Genomic DNA, 19,106 nt, shown 5'->3' with positions numbered 1-19,106 from the left:
GGCGATACTAAGGATAAACAAAAATAAAAAAATGGATGAGGCTTCTCCAGTGCCAGGATTTTAGCAGAGTTTCTACCAATCATTCTCCAAAGTTATGACAGTGGTGTTGGAGAAGTTCCAGCAACTTGTGCCAAAATGTATTTTCTTACAATTACATTGCAAACATGCTTTAAGATTTAACCCTGACCCAAAGTTCTGAGAACATTTCCAAACAAAAAAAAGACCTGTACATCTTACAAAATTCAGAGGCCCACTCTTCCAGCAGCCACAACAGATATTTCTATGCAACAGAAAACAGGGATTCATATTTGGTGATTTCCCTGCACTCTCATTATCAAGGTTATATGGGTAATATATAGCTTTAATTTAGCATAGTTGCCAAATATGCAAAAGCCATCAACACCAAATGTTACGTGATCAAATGCAATTTATAAATGTTGTTTTGAATCAAAATAGTATATTTTTGTGAAATGTTTTTTTAATAGATATAGGAATACTGATATAGGAATGCACGATAAACCTTAATAAAAAAACTTAATACTCCATTTGTGGCTGAAGTTGTGTTATGTTCAGTTCTGAGAAACACCCTTCAGAAAAGATGTAAAATCTTAAGAGAGGATGCAGAAAAGATTTATTAAAATGATTCTAGAGTAAGGGACATTGCTTCTGTCAAAAGATTGGAGAAGCCCGTGTTGCTCTCCTCAAACCAAGGGGACCTAATATAGGTTCACTAATGCCCTTCAGGGAATGAATCTGCAATCCTTACCATATCTGGCCTATATGTGACTAGAACCATAGCAGCTCTCAACTCTTAACTACATTCTGAAAAGCCAGGGTATCAACTCTAGTTCAATGAATAATGCAGAAGGTACAGCACCAGATGTACCTAAAAAAATGAGATATCAACCCGGCAAAGCTGCTACATTTGAGTACAGTAAAAACAGCATGCGATAATGAAAGCTAAACAATCTCACAACCAATAAATTAGATCAAAGCACCTTGAGTAGTGAATGGTGATTTGAAATTAAATTACTAATGAGAGAAGGCAGTTTGAAGGACATCCCCATTCTCAATAATGGCAGGGCGCAGATGACAAGGCTACAGCATTTGTAACCAAGTTCAACCAATAGTACTGAATAGATGATCTACCTGAGTTTTCTCTCAAGATTCCCGCCATACTGAAGCTAACCTTAAGCCAACTCGATTTACTCCTTCTAATATCAATAAACTACTGAGAATACTGGATAAGGCAATGATTCTGGAACCAGACAACACCCAGCTGTTTAATGCTTCAGAATTAGTCAGGCCTCTTGTCAAGAAGTTCCAATATGGTATCTACCATGCAATGTTGAAAACTGACTGAGTATAACCTGTCCACATGAAGCAAGAAAATCTAATCTGGCTAATTCCTGCCCAATTATTCTAAATCATCAGTAAAGTGGTAGAAGATATAAACAATAGTGCTGTGAAACTGATCTTCCCCACTAATTTGCTTACTACTGCCTAGTTTGGGTTTTGCCAGAACTATTGAGCTCTACACATGATAGCAGCCTTGGTCAAACATGAGGTAAAGAGCTGAATTCCAGAGGTGAATGCGCTGGACATCAAGGCAGCATTTGATTACATGTGCCAATTATTTACCTGCAGTGTTCTGACACCTCCTCCCAAACCCTATGACCTCTTTGACAAAGGAAGTAATGAGCAGCAGGTGCAGGTCACATTCCATCCTGACTTGTAAAAATATCGCTGTTCTTTTATCTTTTAAGGATCTAAACCCTGAAACTCCCTACCCAGCAGCAAGACTGGGCTCCACCAGAAGGACTGCAGTGATTCAAGGTGGCAGCTCACTACTACCGTCTCAAAGCAATTAGGCATGAACAATAAGTGCTGGCTTTGTCAGTGACATTTATATTCCAAAAAATGAATGAGACAGAACAAAATAATGGAATCCTTATTTGACATTTAATAGCTAGCATGTTATTTCATAAGATTTCAAAATAATAATCACTGAAATAATCAGCCTGTGAAATATAAAAATGTGAACATAAATGCTGAAATTAAAAGAGGGGAAGTATTTCACATGAGCATGTTATATTCAGATGCTAATACTACATGGCATGAGTTCAGGGGCAGAAAGGCTGGGAGTATTCAACAAGGGAGCCTAACTTCAAACTCAAGCTAGGAATTTCAGGCTAACATCAGGAAACATATTTTCCCCACAAGGGCAGTGCAAATCTAGAAATCAGTTTCAACAGACTTTTAAAGGATAATATCAGTTGTAAATTGAGAGGATTAAGAGACTTCTGTTAGATACAGGTATTTAGGCACAATGGCAGGTAAATAGGGATCATCACAATGTAATTAAATGGCAGTACTGGCTCAAGAAGCTGAATATGCTACTCTTATTCAAAAATGATACAAGTACAGGAAAGTGTACGAGTTAAGTAACAAAATACTCACTGTTGTTCCTGCTTTATCCAAATCGCAAGATACTCCTCTGTTGTTTAAGGGTGAAGTTCTCTTAGCTGGAAAGGAAAATCATGCATCAGCAACAAAAAAGAGAGTCAGATTTTCTACTCTTGGCTCTCTTCTTTCGCAGCTTAAATTGAGCAAGAGTCCTGTCCTGTTGAAAATATTCATGAGGGCAGAAATGGTTGTAGGAACGGCTATAATAGATAAGTGAATTCTTCATTTAAATATTCATTTGGAGTTCAGGCAGTCCATATCATTTTCTGATGGTCAAACATTACTCTAAAATGGGCAACTAATATTACTTAGGAACAATAAGCATTGCAGATGTGCATTTAAGTCACTTTTGAACTTTTTAGGGTATTTTTTTCTTGATGTCACTTGAGTTTGTGTGTCTATGCCAAATGTTTATTTTATCGAAAACTGAAGAATGACTAGACCTCCTGCAGTGCTGATCGAACCATGGTCCAATTGTCTATTGTAAAGGTCCATCCTCCTTACAAGCTTTTCATCAAGCACATCCACTACTTTAGCAGTCATCAAAGAAAGATCAGGTTCTGGCTACCCCATCACTTGTCTACAAATGTGTACCTGCACCTTGTAATCCTTTAGCCTTGAATCTTATCAAAACCCACTAATGAGTTGAGATGTTTCAGATGTTTTGTTCTCCTATCAGTCTCCTTCAAATGAACCTTTACTTATGGATTTAAAAACACACACACTTTCATCCCCCACATCTGTGAATTCTGCTCCAAATCTACTCAAATAGATTAACATTGAAAATTGGAAGCAAACAATAAACCTGCTGAGTTCCTCCAGCAGTTTGTGTGTGTTGCTCCAGATTCAAGCATCTGCAGAATCTGCTGTGTCAACAATTTTTATTGATTCTAAAGCTCACAAAACATCTGGTTTCAACTATGTCCATAGTTCAAAATGTAGAACAGGATGTGAGAGAAATATCAAATTGTTTGATTATTGGTGAAGGATCGCAACAGATACAGGTACCTCTTTAAATACAAGGACACAGCCCTATAAATATCAGTAAGCTGAATTCTATTGGTACATTAATGCTTTTATTTATTTTGTCTTTCTGAAAGCAGAGAAGACAGGGATTTTATGCAAATAAGCATGAAAATTCTCAGTAATATTTGCAAAGCATATATTTAAAGCCAAAAAGTTAATATTTTCTTACCTGTAACAATATTTCTAACAGGCTTTACAAGAGCAGTAAATGCTGGAGCTTCTGGATGCTTGTGCTCCCACATAGGTTGCCAAATCACAAGGCCACTGGCCAGGCGAAACGTAAGATCGGATTCCTAGCATTGAAGGGAATACACTATTCAATTTGAGGACAAAGAAATTATTTTTGTACAACTGATTCTGGTGCGCTAATCAACTGGAAGTTATCAATAAATTTTAAATGGTACAATCATAATTTTTAGCCCAATTGAGAGGGGTTGAAAGTTATCCTCTAACACTTCTACTAAGCGTGTAATATTGTAATGCCTGCTTATAAAGTGATTTTGTCACTTTGCTTTCAAAATTCAGTTTTACTGGAGGCAAGTTTGTTATATCACAGTCCTTCTTGTATCTACTTTTGAATAAAGCTAAATCAATTTATAATGCTTGAATCATTCTAGATTACCTCAGTAATGCATGTATATACAATTCGGTTGAGAAATATTTTGCAGAACACCTAAAATGGCAAACGGCTGAAGTTCATGATCAATAGAAGTCAAATGACTACATGATTAAGAGGCCTGAATACAACTATGCAGCAAAGATGGTGCCCATTAGACTAATTTTACCTGTACCCTTCTTTTGAAAGCATGTAATTACTGCCAGTTCTCTGTTCTGTCCCTTAGCCTGGGAAAGTTTTGCTGTTCATTTCCATACCTAAATTATTTGAAAAATTCTATAACCTTTGTGGCAATATATTCCAGATCTTAACCCAAGGTGGAAAAAAATCTTTATCAAACCTCTCTGATTTTTCTGCAATTACCTTAACATTGTGTCTTTTGATTACTAACTCACACTGCCACTTTAAACAATTTCTGCTTTATGACGCAACCAAAACCAAAGCTTTGAAAATCTGTTAATTTCTCCTTCAACTTTCCTGATCTAAGGAGAAAATCCCTGCTGTTCTAATCTCTGTGTAACCACTAGCAACTACCTCTTCCCTAATAATGTTGCAATCTTTCTGTGCCCTCACCAAAGCTCTTGTATCCTTCCTGAAGAATGGTACACAATACTGAGTTGAGGCCCAACTAGTGATTCATAAAGGTTTAGCTAAACAGCCAAATTGGTGATCATTAAATATTGAGCATAATATTGAGGACCAAAACATACTGCACAGTTCACAGATAAACTGCACAAATATCAGAATGTAAGCAATTGATTCGGCAGTACAGTAACTAAGAAATAGCTCATGATTTATGCTGAATTCAAAGTATTGAATTCAAAGTGCTGAATCGGAAGTATAAAGTTTTAAGAAAATGATTAAATCATTAATTTACCTTAATTCTGTTGACAAGAGGTGCAAACAAAAAGACAAACAGTTCTACTGTGGCCATTGAATTTGTGAATAACTTAGGTCTGGGGTGCTCTTCATCCTCTGCTACACTGCACTGCCTCGGCTGGCCTGGAGATCCTTGATTCTCCACTTGATGAATAAAAGCACTGCTGCTCCCAGACCAACTGGATCCACCTCCTCCAGCACTGAATGCAGCTGTAGTTTCATTACTGCATTCATAAGGAGCATCCAACAGCATCCAGTGCAGTGTATGAAGAAGCTTGGTCTCTGCAACACCAAGCTTATCTTGATGGCCTTTAACAAAATAATGTACAATATATTTTAACAATTTATAAAGAATATTTTGGACCAAAGTAAGCACTTACCTCTTCATGCAATCTTATGAACACCTCAAAACATCATGGGAGACAGCGTGTGGTATCAGGTAACAACAGTTATCATCATCAACAGAGCTGATGCTCAATCTCCTAAATTTTACCTAGATATTGTAGACGCTTTCAGTGCTAACAATAAAAATGGTAGCTGGGAAAAGTGAAACATAATTACCAAAATTGAAGGAGATTGTTCCTTGCAATTTATAAACAAACTCTGATTTGGTATTGGAGACAATTCCTATCGACATCTCCTTTTAGCAGTATGCAAATTAAGTGCCCAATATCAAGACAGGGAGTGCCCAAGGTTGAGCAGGGAATGACTGATGTACAGTAGAGTGGGTCCCTGGAGAAGATCCCCCTCTAGCAGAAGACCCAGCTTACGAAAATTCTCCCAGACTCTGCTCTCGGGTACAGTACTTGAACCTCTTCACCAGGAAAAAATGCAGAGATCACCCATAGAAAGAGTCAACACCTTCTCCAAACTCTCCTTCAAGTGAGATCCAAATCCCGGGCCACCTCTCAATAGTGCACAGTTTTTTTTTATTAAGCCGCTGATAGTTTTCTCACTGATTAGCAGATCAGCTCTCCCCGTCAATCCACTCAGGCTACATTCAGACAAACATTTGTCACAGTTCACTTGCTGGTAACAACCCCTTTCACCCACATCTACTCTTTGCTAATCAGTCTACAATAGCTAATGAGACTAAAGATTTCACATTGTGATTTGAGGAAATTGTTGGTTTCCAACTTATGGAAAATTCAATTTAACGACAGTTCTCAGGAAGAGAACCCTTACATAACCCAGGGATCCCTTGTATTCTGGCTTATTTTAAGGTATCACATCTCCTAACCATATCAATTCTCTTAAAAACTTCAGTAGTTGAATTGAATATGTAATCCATCAGAAGGTGACTGAGATTACCAATCAACAGATTAGTTTCACAAAAACGTTAGTTACTACAAATATTAAAAAAAAATTCCTTTTTTTCCATAACTTTCCAAGCCAGGAAAACACCTTTCCCATATTTACTCTGCCATACCCTTTAAGAACGTGAGAACATAAACAGAGAAATGGGTGGCGCGGTGATGTAGTTAGCAGAGCTGCTGCATCTTAGCTCCAGCAACTCCGTTTCAATCCTGACCACTAGCGTTGTCTGGGTGGAGTTTGCTGGGCATGTTGGAAGAATAGGTTATAGGGAAATTTGGTAAGGGAATGGGATTGTTCTGTGAGCCAGCACAGAATCAATAGTTAAATGACCTCCTTACCTAAAAAGGAGATAGAGTAGCATTAAAGACAGTCCAAAGGAGATTCACCAGGCTAATTCCTGGGATGAGAGGGTTATCCTATCAAGAGAGGCTAGACAATTTTGGGTCTGTACTCCCTGCAGTTCAGTAGAATGAGAGATGACCATATTCAAACAGACAAAAATCAAGAAATGTTTTTACCTATAGGCTGGTAAGTCTTTGAAAATCTTTACCCAAAAGTGCTTTGGAGGCTCAGTCACTGAGCACATTTAAGACAGAGATGGTTAGATCTTTGGATATTAGAGGAAATCAAGGAATATATGGTTAATACAGAAAAGAAGCACTGAGGTAAGAGGTCAGCCATGATCTTAATGAACAATGGAGCAGGAAACTGTTTGACTCCTGTTTCTTGTGTTCTTACAAAATGTATTTAGAAGGATGCGATTCCAACATAAGTTGCTGTTGTGTCAGCTTATAAAGCAAGGTACAATTAAAGCAGGTTTCTACAAGACGAGCGATGTATTTGTGAAAGAACTCTGGCAGAATTTTAGGGCTCTAAATGAGAGGAGATTACTTTGTGTGTACTTTCCCTATGGCTAATCACATCATAGTATACTGAATGTCAGCTGTTCTATATACCCAATGAATCAATGCCAGCAAAGGGAAAATAGCTCTCATAATCTTTCATTTTCTGCATTTAATGAAAGCACATCATCTTTGTTTTTGAAATTCTACCCATCCTAATTTAGTCATTAGCCTAGGCTCAAAAACCTGTATTCTTTCTTTTGCTTTCAAGTCATGCTCAAATAGAGTCATACAGCACAGAAATGGGCCCTTCGACCCAACTGGTCCGTGCCGACCAAGATTCCCATCTAAGCTAGTCCCATTTGCCTACATTTGGCCCACATCCCTCTAAACCTTTCCTATCTACCTACCTGTCCAAGTACCTTTTCAACGTTGTTAATGTATCTGCCTCAACCACTTCCTCCGGCAGCTTATTCCATAAATTGACCGCCATCTAGGTGAAAAAGTTGCCCCTCAGATTCCTTTTAAATCTCTCCCCTCTCAGTTTAAACCTGTGCCTTGGGAAAAAGACTGTGTGCATTGATCCTACCTATGCCCCTCATGATTTTATACACCTCTATAAGATAACCCCTCATTCTCCTACACTCCAATGAAAACAACCCCAATCTGCTCAACCTCTCTCCATAACTCAGTCCTTTAATCCTCCTAAATCTCCTCTGTACTCTTTCCAGCTTAATAACATTTTTTCTACAGCAGGGTGACCAGAACTGAACACAACATTCCAGATGCAACCTCACCAATGTCTTGTACAACTGCAACATAACATCCCAACTTCTATTCTAAATGCCCTGATGAAGGCCAGCGTACCAAAAGTCTTCTTCACCACCCTGTCTACCTGCAACACCATTTTCAGGGAACCATGTACTTGTATTCCTATATCCCTCTGTTATACAACACTCCCCAGGGCCCTACCGTTGACTATGAATGTCCTACCCTGATTTGTCTTCCAAAAATGCAATACCTCGTATTTATCCAAACTCCATTTGCCATTCTTCAGCCCACTTATCCAGCTGATCAAGTTACCTCTGTAAATCCTGATAACCATCTTCACTGTCAACGACACCACCTATCTTAGTGCCATCTGCAAAGTTACTAACTATGCCTTGTACATTTTCAAATACTTGAGTACGTAATCTGAATTGTTGTTTTAGAGCAGTGCTGCCAGAATGTCTTTCAGATTAAATTTAACCCTTGCATTGTGTCCTTTCACACAGACAGAAAAGGCATCATGGCATTATTTGAAAAGCAGATGCATTATCCCTGTACTTGAGCCAATATCCTTCAATCATCATTCAGAAAACAACTGGTTAGATGACTAGGATTTGAAATTTGATACAAAGTAATCCACAAGGAAACAACTCACGAATCTGATCCTGAATATTACTAACTTGAATATTAACCATGAGAAAAACACAAATAAAATATCTAGCAAGTCTGTGTACACATGTAAACCAAAGGGACTGTAGAAACAGATTTTCAGAATTTAAATTCAGAAAATTTAATTCCTGATTTGTAAAGTATTATAAGAAACAGAAGAAAAAGCTAAGGATTTGCATTTATAAATCACCTTACCATATTCTCAAGTACTGTATTCTCAGAATGCAACTACTTGCATAGGCAAATAGCACATAAAAACATCTCATAAACAGCACTGAATTTACAGAATTCCTAACAACCATATAGAAATTGAGATGAATGACCAGTTAATATTTCACTTTGGATAATGTTTACAAAGAGAAATGCCTGCCAGACACCAAGAAATACTGTCTCTTCTTTGAAAGGATGCCATGGTACCTTTTACATAAAATTGTGGTCTATCAGGGCATTGAGGATTCCATTATTAACATTATGCAAAAATATCAAGAGAGCTCTATCCATCTTTTTTGAGGAGTATAAAAGTATGAGAGAGAGAAAAACATGATTAGAGAGAACAGAATGTTGTTAAGTTCATGTAGCTATGTTTGATGATGACTAACAAAACTATTTGAAGTCACATTCTGGCCTCAAGCTTCTACTAATCTCAGTTTCTTATTATTTTTGGAGTATATGCCCGGCATGAATGAAGATTCATTTCAAAAGCATAACAACATGTAAACATGCTAAAAGATATAAATTAAGTGAACAATGTTTTAAAAAAGCAAACACATGGAGCCCTCTTCACATAATATTCTAAAAAAGGATAGACAGGGTAAATGCAGTGAGGTTGCCTGGAGATGCTAGAATTAAGAATGCATGATTTCAGGCTGGAGATGCTCAGATTAAGAGTGCATCGTCTCAGGATAAGGCACTAATGTCTGAGGTGAGAAATTTCTTGACTGCAAGTATTTTTTTAAAGAACTCTTTGTCCTATAGAACTGAATCTTCAGTTGTTAAGTATATTAAAGGTTGAGATTTTTGTACATTAACGAATGTGGAATTGGGCTAGCAAATGAACTTTAAGCACAGAATGAAACATGATACTGAATAGCAAATGTGGCTCGAAAGGCCTTATGGGTTACCCTTACTTCTGATTCTTAAGGTTTTTTTTTGTTCTTAACACTGTAAAGTTGGTTATCCTGCTCTTTCATATTTCATTAAAAACAGAAGATGACGGAAACACTCAACAGGGCAGGCAGCATTTGTGGAAAGAGAAACATTTCATGTCAAAGACCCTGTTTTTTGAACAGTGACATTTCAAAATGTATGCCCAAAGGTTTCAGGTCAAAGCCAGTTTCTCTTTCCACAGATGCTGACTGACCCACTGAGTGTTTCTAGCACTTTCTGTTTTTATTTCAGACTTCCAGCGTCTGTAGAAATGCTATTTTCTTTCATTTCATAAAATGGAATATTTGCAATGTCTCAGGGTAATACTAAAGTTGAGACTTCTATTTGTGAATTTATGGTTGACAGTGTAAATGTTTTCACTTGACAGAAAGGATTATTAAGATTTTTGAAATTATGAAAAATTTGTACAAGGTTATTAGGCAATATTCTGTTGGAATTAGTGCCAAAAAGCCCAAGTTTAAAAACTGACTCTGTGATATAAGAGAAATGTCTAGAAATAGGCAGGTTTTAGACAAGACATACTTGAGGCACACAAAACAATGTTGTTTAAGTCAGTAAATATTTGAAGCAATATTTGAAGAATACAGCCAAAAAGCCTAAAAGGTAAACATCTGCAGTTACATGAAGAAAAGGCATTACCTTTGGAATAAATTTTAAAGAATTTAGATTGCATCCTTTTTACCTCCAGCCACTTAAAGCAACAAGAAGACAAAACATACGTCTCTCTTACTCTACATTTCTTTTTCTCATTCTTACATAACTAGTGTCAGAACAGATGGGGCTCACAGGCTTATTTATTTTTGAACATGTAACATTTCAAAATTTTTGCTCAAAGATTAAAATAAACTCTTAAAACAATTATCAATGATTGACAATGACAGAATCTATGCCGGAGGTAAAAACCAAGATGCAAGCCTGATTCAGTCATTAATGGTGTTTTTGGTTCCGTAATTATATTTCAAGTGGCACAAATCATACCAGTGTTGATGGAAAGTACATTCCAATTCTCAGCAATGCCACTCATTACCTGATGAACTGAAAGCTCAACCAGCTTTATTTCTAAATGTTTTTGTCTTTTCAAAATATATTTCAATTCTGACTATAACTTCTTAAAACAGCTATATGAAAATTGGCAAACAATTGTTGAGGAATTTGAACACATGTATATAAAATGTTATTAACTAAAATTATGTACTTTGTTCATAATCTCTACCATCAGTCCTTCTGCTAAGTGTGACCTTGATTTTACAGAACATACTAATCATTATTCTATTCTGTTTGGCTACAGTGAAGAGGTACCCGAGTTATCACAGAGTTGACACTTAGACGTGGCCGTTTGCCTATGAATACTGCTGCTGGTATGACCTCCGTGGCTTTATTTATTCTGCAAAAAAAAAGCAATATTAACTGACATCTTTTATTGTGTTTCTGAGAATTTTAATATACTTACTGCCAAAAGCCTGTAGATACTGGGTGGTGCATATACTGTATATGAAAAATATCTGATTTGTCATAGTAAATACCCAAAGTATGTTTAAAGCTAGAAAACTTAATAGGCAGAGAAGAATGCAAAGGAGCTCACCAAGCTTATTTCGGTTTGACAGTAGTGTGGCTGTGCAGTGGAGTACATGTGGAAGGGCAGCCTGTACGAGTTCCCAACGTGTAATGCTCTGGATGGCTTCAGAAAGTGCAGGTGAGAGACCATGTAACTTATTTTCCACCAATACGCGCTCAAAGGACTAGAATCCAACAAAGCATAGTTAAAATAAATCAATGCATTCTTCTCACAAGTAAACCTATTTTTTTCTAAGTTCACATCACAATGTATTGGTTAGGAGTTTGTTGTGAAAACTATAGTCAGAGATTAAAATTTGAAATACAAGGGCTTTTAAAATGTTAAAACACCAATCACCATCCTTCTCGTGATTCCCCCCACCCCCCCAATCACACCTCCACTAGCCAACCCTCCCTCTGGTATCTGGCCAGCCCTCCTTGAAGAGAGTTCAATCCTTGAACAACCCTCATCACTACCTCAGTATAGAAATACGATGACCACTTTGCACTACAATGGACTTCCTATTTTTTTTGTTCTAGTTGTGTTTTTTTCTTGTATAATTTATGCTTTTCTTGTAAATGCCGTGTATCTAAATGTATGTACCTGGAATGCTGCTGCAAGTTACTTTTTTCATTGCACCTATGCATACAAGTACTTGTGCATATGACAATAAACTTTACTTTGACTTTGTGATGACAATCCCCTTTATGAACTCCAAATGGCATTCTCCATTCAGTCCTCAGCTATCAACATCTCCACCAAACCTGGATGTTCTCCCAATCCCATCCCCAGGTCTCTCTGCCCTGCAACAGACCTCCTCACAACCCAGACCCAAGAATATCTAATAACCTATTCAATATAATTCAATACCTTGGGCTTCATACTCTACTAGTTTTTCTGAACAAATTACTTGCTGACCAACTGTGCACCACACCAATAAGGGGCCATTCAATTTCTATTTCAACATGATTTTTTCCTTCATTAAGGCTGTTCACATGTACTCTTCTCTGATAAGCTAAGAAGATGATTCAAGATGAATAGTCTCCAAAGCCACTTTTCCCATTATTAATGCTCTAAAGAACTAGATTATAATTCACCTGCTCTTACAGCACACACAGGACACCAGCAATTTGCTAATACTAAAAGTGGGCTAAAATATTCAAGCCAATGGAACTGAATGTCAGGAGGGGAGTACAGTGGACAAGGGACTCCATCAAAGATAGGTACCGCACTGAAGATGAATTCCTCAACAACTAATACTTCAGCAACCGTTCAGCGACAGCAACCGAAGACAAATTTCTAATTCACATCTTGCCATTATGAAAAATGTACTTCCACTCAATAGGAAACACATCAGCCATGCGATCCATGGCCAAACTTTAACAGTCAAACTCCTCAATGAGAGAAAAAAAGATAAAACAATTCTATGATTTCTAATTAAGAAGAGGGATCACTAGTTTGCAATAGCAGAAGACCCATTTCACAATCAAAATATATAGTCACAGAGTTGTACAACACAGCAATAGGCCCTTTGGCCCCACTCACCCACACCGACAGTGAGGCCTATCTACCAAATCCCATTTGCTTGTACTAGGTCCATATCCCTCTACATGTTTCCTATCCAAGTACCTGTCCAAACACCTTTTAAACATTGTAATTTTATCTGCTTCTACCACATCCTCTGGCAGCTCATCCCATATAACCACAGCCCTCTGTGTGAAAAGCTTGACTTTTAGATCTCCTTTAACTTGCTCTCCCTTACCTTAAACCTGTGTCCTTTAGTTCTAGACTCTCCTGCCCCAGGAAAAAAAGACTATATATCCTATCTATGGCCCTCTATAAGGTCATGCCTCAGCCTCCTATGTTCCAATAAAAATAACCCAGCATGCCCAATCTCTCCTGATAAGTAAAGCCCTCCATTTTAGGCAATAGACTGGTAAATCTCTTCCGCACTCTTTCTAACACAACCACATCCTTCCTCTAGTGTGGCAACCAGCACTGTACACAATACTCCAAGTGCATCTCGACCAATGTTTTATACAGTTGCAATATGATGTCCCAAATCTTATACTCAGTGCCTCTGCCTATGAAGGCAAGCATGCCAAATGCCTTCTTCACTTACCCTATTCACCTGTATTGCTATTTTCAGGAAGCTCTGAACTTGCACCCCAAGGTCCCTCTGTACGTCAACTCTCCTGAGGTCCCTGCCATTTATTATATACGTCCTGTAGTATTTGATGTTTTACATACATTACCTCACAACTGTCTGGATTAAATTCCATCTGCCATTAATATACATGACAAACAACAAAGATCCCAGCACCAATCCCTGCAGTACACTATTGGTTATAAACCCTTGACCACTACCCTCTGCCTCCTATCACTAAGCCAATTTTGAACACACCTTGGATCCCCTGTGCCTGAACCTTCTGGACCAGCTTACAATCTGGGACTTTGTCAAAAACCATAACCACCACCCTGCCTTCATCAACTTTCTCAGTTACCCCTCAAAAAGCTTAATCAGATTTGAGAGACAGGATATCCCCTGTACAAAACCGTGCTGACTCCTCTTAATCAGTCCCTGGCTTTCTGAGTGAACATAAATCCTGTCCCTTAGAATCTTTCCCAATGAGTTCCCCATTACTGATGCATAGCTCACTGGCTTGCACTTTCCTAGTTTATCCCTACTGCACTTTTTGAAGAAGGGAACTATGTCAACAGTCCTCCAGTCTTCTGGCACCTCACCCCATGGTCAACGAAGATACAAAGTCTGTTAGAGCCCCAGGAATCTCCTCCCTTGCTGGGATGGGTCCTAACAGACTCTGGGGATTTATCCATACCTATGCATATCAATATCTCTCCAAGACTTCCTCCTTCCTCAGAGACATGTTCCAGAATATCAGCGTACCCTTCCAGTAACTCTCCATCCTCCACATCCTTCTCCCTGGTGAATACTGATGAGAAGTATTCATTTAGGATCCCGCTCATGTCTCCTGTCTTCACGCCTGGATTTCCCTCTTGGTTCCTGAAAAGACCTACTTTTTCCCAAGCTATCCTCTTGCTTCTAATAGGGTTCTTTCTGGATTCTCCTTGATTCTGCTTGCCATGGCCATTTCATGTCCTCTTTCTGCCTTTCCTAATTTCTTTATCTTCTATGAACCACAAATGATTTACTTGATACCAAATGCTATTCCTGATACAAGCTTCCTTCTTATTTCTAATCAAACCTTCAATTTCCTTTCATAAACAAGCTTCCTTAGTCTTAACATCTTTTCTTCTTAACCGTACAGGGACATGGTGACTCTGAGCTCTTACTATCTCACTTTTAAACACCTCCCACTTATCAGCTGTTGTTTTTCCTCTAGCAGCTGCTCTCAATATACTTTCACCAGGCCTGCTTTATGCTATTGAAATCAGACCGCCCCCAATTTAAGACCAACCTTATCTTTTTCCATGACAACCTTGAAACATACTGAACTTGGTCCCTGTTCCCAAAGGGTTCCTCCAGAGGCCCTTCCAGAACTTACCCATCTTAATTCCCTCATACAAGGTCGAGTACAGACCCTTCCCCAGTAGGACTCTCTACATACTGTTTTTAAAACCTTTCTTGAATGCATTTTCCAAATCCCACCCCATCTAAGCCCTTTACACGAAGGCAATCCCAGACAACATTGGCAAAGTTAAAATCCCCCAAGACTCCAACCCTATTGTTGTTCTATCCTACTGCCTGTTATTTTAATTTCTGCTGACTATTGAGGGGCCCCATAGTATAACCCCAAAGGTATTGCCCCTTGCTTATTTCTAAGTTCTACCCATAAAGCCTCATTGGCAGATCCCTGCAGGATATCCTCCCCAAGTACTGCTGATCAGCAGTGCAACATCCCCTCCTGTTTTGTAACCCCTTTTGTCATGCCCGAAACTTCTTTAGCCTGGAACACTGAGCTGTCAGTCCTGCCCTTCTCTCAACCACGTTAGAGCAAATACAGAGCAAGAACGCATGGAATATTTCTGCCAGAGCTTAATGTGATGTGTGGATAATAATTCCCACTCTCAAACATGGTGGGTGGGCTGTGGGGGAACTTCCACCACTGCCAAGAGCAGCTTTCTTTTATCACATTTCAAGAGCAATGTTGGCAATAATGCACAAGACCATAAGACATAGGAGCAGAATTAGGCCATTCAGTCCATTGAGTCTGTTCCACCATTTGATCATGGCTGATTTATTTTTCCCTCTCGACCCCATTCTCCTGACTTCTCCCCATAACCTTTGACACCCTTATTAATCAGGAACCTATTAACCTCTGCTTTAAATACACCCGATGACTTAGCTTCCACAGCTGTCTGTGGCAATGAATTCCACAGATTCACCACCCGCTGGCTAAAGGAATTCCTCATCATCTCTGTTCTAAAGGGACGTCCTTTTATTCTGAGGCTGTGCCCTCTTGTCCAAGACACCCTCACTACTGGACATATCCTCTCCATGTCCACTCTATCCAGGCCTTACAATATTTGGTAGGTTTCAATGAGCTTCCCCCCCCCCCACCCCCCATCTTTCTGAACTCCAGCCGAGAGCCATCAAACACTCCTCATACATTAACCCTTTTGTTCCCAGGATCATTCTTGTAAACCCACTCTGGACCCTCTCCAACACCTGCACATCCTTCCTTAAATATGGGGCCCAAAACTGCTCACAATACTCCAAATGCAGTCTGACAGAAGCCTTATAAAGTCTCAGCATTACATCCTTTCTTTTATTTTCTAGTCCTCTCAAAATGAATGCTAATATTGCATCTGCCTTCCTTACCACTGACTCAACCTGCACTAGGACTCCCGAGTCCCTTTGACCTCTGATTTCTGAATTCTCTCCCCATTTAGAAAATAGTTTACACCTTTATTCCTTCTACCAAAGTGCATGACCATACATTTCCCTATGCTGTATTCCACCTGCCACTTCTTTGCCCATTATCTCAACCTATCCAAGTCCTTTTGCAGATTCCCTGCTTCCTCAACACTACCTGCCCCTCCACCCATCTTTATATCATCTGCAAACTTAGCCACAAAGCCATCAATTCCTTGTCAAAGGCCTTCTGAAAATCCAAATAAACAACATCCACTGACTCTCCTTTGTCTATCCTGCCTGTTACTTCCTCAAAGAATTCCAACAGATTTGTCAGGCAAGATCTCCCCTTAAGGAAACCATGCTGACTTCAGCCTATTTTGTCGTGTGCTTCCAAATACCCCAAAACCTCATCCTTAATAATGGACTCTTACCAACCACTGAAGTCAGGTTAACTGGCCTATAATTTCCTGTCTTTTGCCTCCCTCCCTTCTTAAAGACTGGAGTGAAATTTGCGATTTTCCAGTCCTCTGGAACCACTCCTGACTCTAGGGATTCTTGAAAGATCACTACTGATGCCTCCATAATCTCTTCAGCTACCTCTTTCAGAACCCCAGGGTGTAGTCCATCTGGTCTAGGTAGATAAACCTTCAGATCTTTCGGCTTCCCAAGCACTTTCTCCTTAGTAATAGTAACTACGCTCACTTCTGCCTCCTGACTCGAATTTCTGGCATGTTGCTGGTGTCTTCCACAGCGAAGACTGATGCAAAATACTTATTCGGTTCATCTGCCATTTCTTTATTCCCCACTACTACTTCTCCAGCTTCATTTTCCAGCAATCCAATGTCCACTCTTGTCCCTCTTTCACTCTTTATACATCTAAAAAAAACTTTTGGTATCTTCTTTTATATTATCAGCTAGCTCACCCTCACATTTCATCTTTTGTCCTCATTGCTTTTTTAGTTGCCTTCTGTTGGTTTTTAATAGCTTCCCAATCCTCTAGCTTCCCACTAATTTTTGCAATATTGTTTGCTTTTATGCTGTCTTTGACTTCCATTGTCAGCCATGGTTGCCTCATTTTCCCTTTAGAATGCTGTGTCTTCTTTGGGATGAACTGATCCTGCGTCTTCTGAATTACTCCCAGAAACTCCTGCCATTGCTGCTCTACCATCATCCCTGCTAGGGTCCTCTTCCAATCAATTTTGACCAGCTCCTCTCTCGTGCCTCTCTAGTTACCCTTAAGATATCTTTACTCAACTGTAATATCGATACATCTGATTTCAGGTTCTCCTTCTCAAACTGCAGGGTGAATTCTATCATATTATGATCACTGCCTCCTTACGGTTCCTTTACCTTAAGCTCCCTTATCAAATCTGGATCATTGCACAACACCAAATCCAGAATTACCTTTTCCAGAGTGGGTTCGGCCACAATCTGCTCTAAAAAACCATCTTGTAGGCATTCTACAAATTCCTTCTCTCGGGATCCAGTGCCAACATGATTTTCCTGGTCTATCTGCAAATTGAAGTCCCCCATGACCACTGTAACATTGCCTCTCTTGCATGCTTTTTCTATCTCCTGTCACTTCTTGCTAAGGATTTGCTTTCATTTTGTACCAACAGAGCCACTCCATTGCATTCTTTGGCTATTCCTAGTGACTCCATTAAGATGGTGGTAGTCCTTCTCATTTAAATGAGCCTGATGCCCAGTGACATGGTGTCATGACACAATCTTTCCCTTAATGTCAGCACGCTCCTGTTTGAATCAATGGTGCTGACGTCGAGAGGGTTGAGACCTTCAAGTTCCTAGGAATCACCAATCACCAATAGCCTGTCCTAGTCCAACCACATAAACGCCATGCCCAAAGAAGCACACCAGCACCTCTACTTCCTCAAGAGGCTAAAGAAATTTGGCACGTTGCCTTCGACCCTCACCAATTCTTACAGACTCACCCATAGAAAGTATCCTATCCATATGCATCACGGCTCGGTGTGGCAACTGCTCTGCCCGAGACCGCAAGAAACCGCAGAGAGTTGTGGACACAGCTCAGCATATCACGGAAACCAGCTTCCCCTCCATGGACTCTGTCTACACTTCTCGCTGCCTCGGTAAAGCAAACAACATAATCAAAGACCCTACCCACCTTGGACATTTTCTCTTCTCCGCCCTCCCATCGGGCAGAGGATACAAAAGCTTGAAAGCACAAACCAACAGGCTCAAGGACAGCTTCTATCCTGCCGTTATAAGACTATTGAACGGTCCCCTAGTACAATAAAATGGACTCTTGACCTCACAATCTACCTCGTTATGGCCTGCACCTGACTGCCTGTCTGCACTACACATTCTCTGTAACTGTAACACGATATTCTGCATTCTGTTTTCCTTTCTATGACCTCGATGTACTTGTGTACAGAATGTTCTGTCTGGATGGCACGCAAGCAAAAGCTTTTCACTGCAGCTTGGTACGTGACAATAATAATTCTGCATTCAATTATTGTTTGCCCTTCTTCTAACTCAATGCACTGATGTGATGAAATGATCTGTATGGATGGCATGCAAAACAAATTTTTGCAATGTACCTCAGTATATGTGACAATAATAAACCAATTTACCAATTAAACACTGCAGAACTCGTGCTAGTCATAGGGAATTCTAAGATTTTGGCTCAGAGCAGCTGTCAGTTGGGGGAAGACTTGCATGCTATAATGGGCTACAAAACAAAGTCGGGCCGCATTGCTGACAACAACATATCCCTCCCCGATGAGCTCAATGCATTCTATGTATGTTTTGAACAGAAGGGCAATGAAATGACACCATCCGCCCCGACAACTTCCCACATCTGTACCCACAGTCACTGTTGCAGACGCCAGATCAGTCTTCCTGAGAGTGAACCCATAGAAAGCGACTGGTCCGGATGGTGTCCCAACCGTGTCCTTGTATCCTGCACAGATCAGCTGGTGGAAG

The 19,106-nt window shown here is 39.5% G+C and overlaps 1 protein-coding gene across 3 annotated transcripts in view; it reads right to left on the bottom strand.

Moving 5' to 3' along the window:
- Positions 1-19,106, bottom strand: part of LOC127574760 (protein unc-80 homolog) — a 211,845-nt gene that overhangs the window by 178,248 nt on the left and 14,491 nt on the right. The window contains exons 3-6 of one of the 3 annotated variants that reach the window (XM_052024057.1): positions 11,333-11,489; positions 4,986-5,296; positions 3,662-3,785; positions 2,461-2,525 (exon numbers count right to left, since the gene is read on the bottom strand). The exons of 1 other annotated variant lie outside the window; for it this stretch is intronic. In XM_052024057.1, coding sequence (XP_051880017.1) covers positions 2,461-2,525; positions 3,662-3,785; positions 4,986-5,296; positions 11,333-11,489 — 657 coding nt within the window. The remainder of the gene's footprint in view (positions 1-2,460; positions 2,526-3,661; positions 3,786-4,985; positions 5,297-11,332; positions 11,490-19,106) is intronic. One more of the 3 variants, XM_052024066.1, reaches the window with a different exon arrangement.

The sequence above is a fragment of the Pristis pectinata genome, chromosome 1 (assembly GCF_009764475.1).
Source record: "Pristis pectinata isolate sPriPec2 chromosome 1, sPriPec2.1.pri, whole genome shotgun sequence".
Lineage (NCBI taxonomy): Eukaryota > Metazoa > Chordata > Chondrichthyes > Rhinopristiformes > Pristidae > Pristis > Pristis pectinata.
This window is presented reverse-complemented; position numbering and strand designations above follow the sequence as displayed.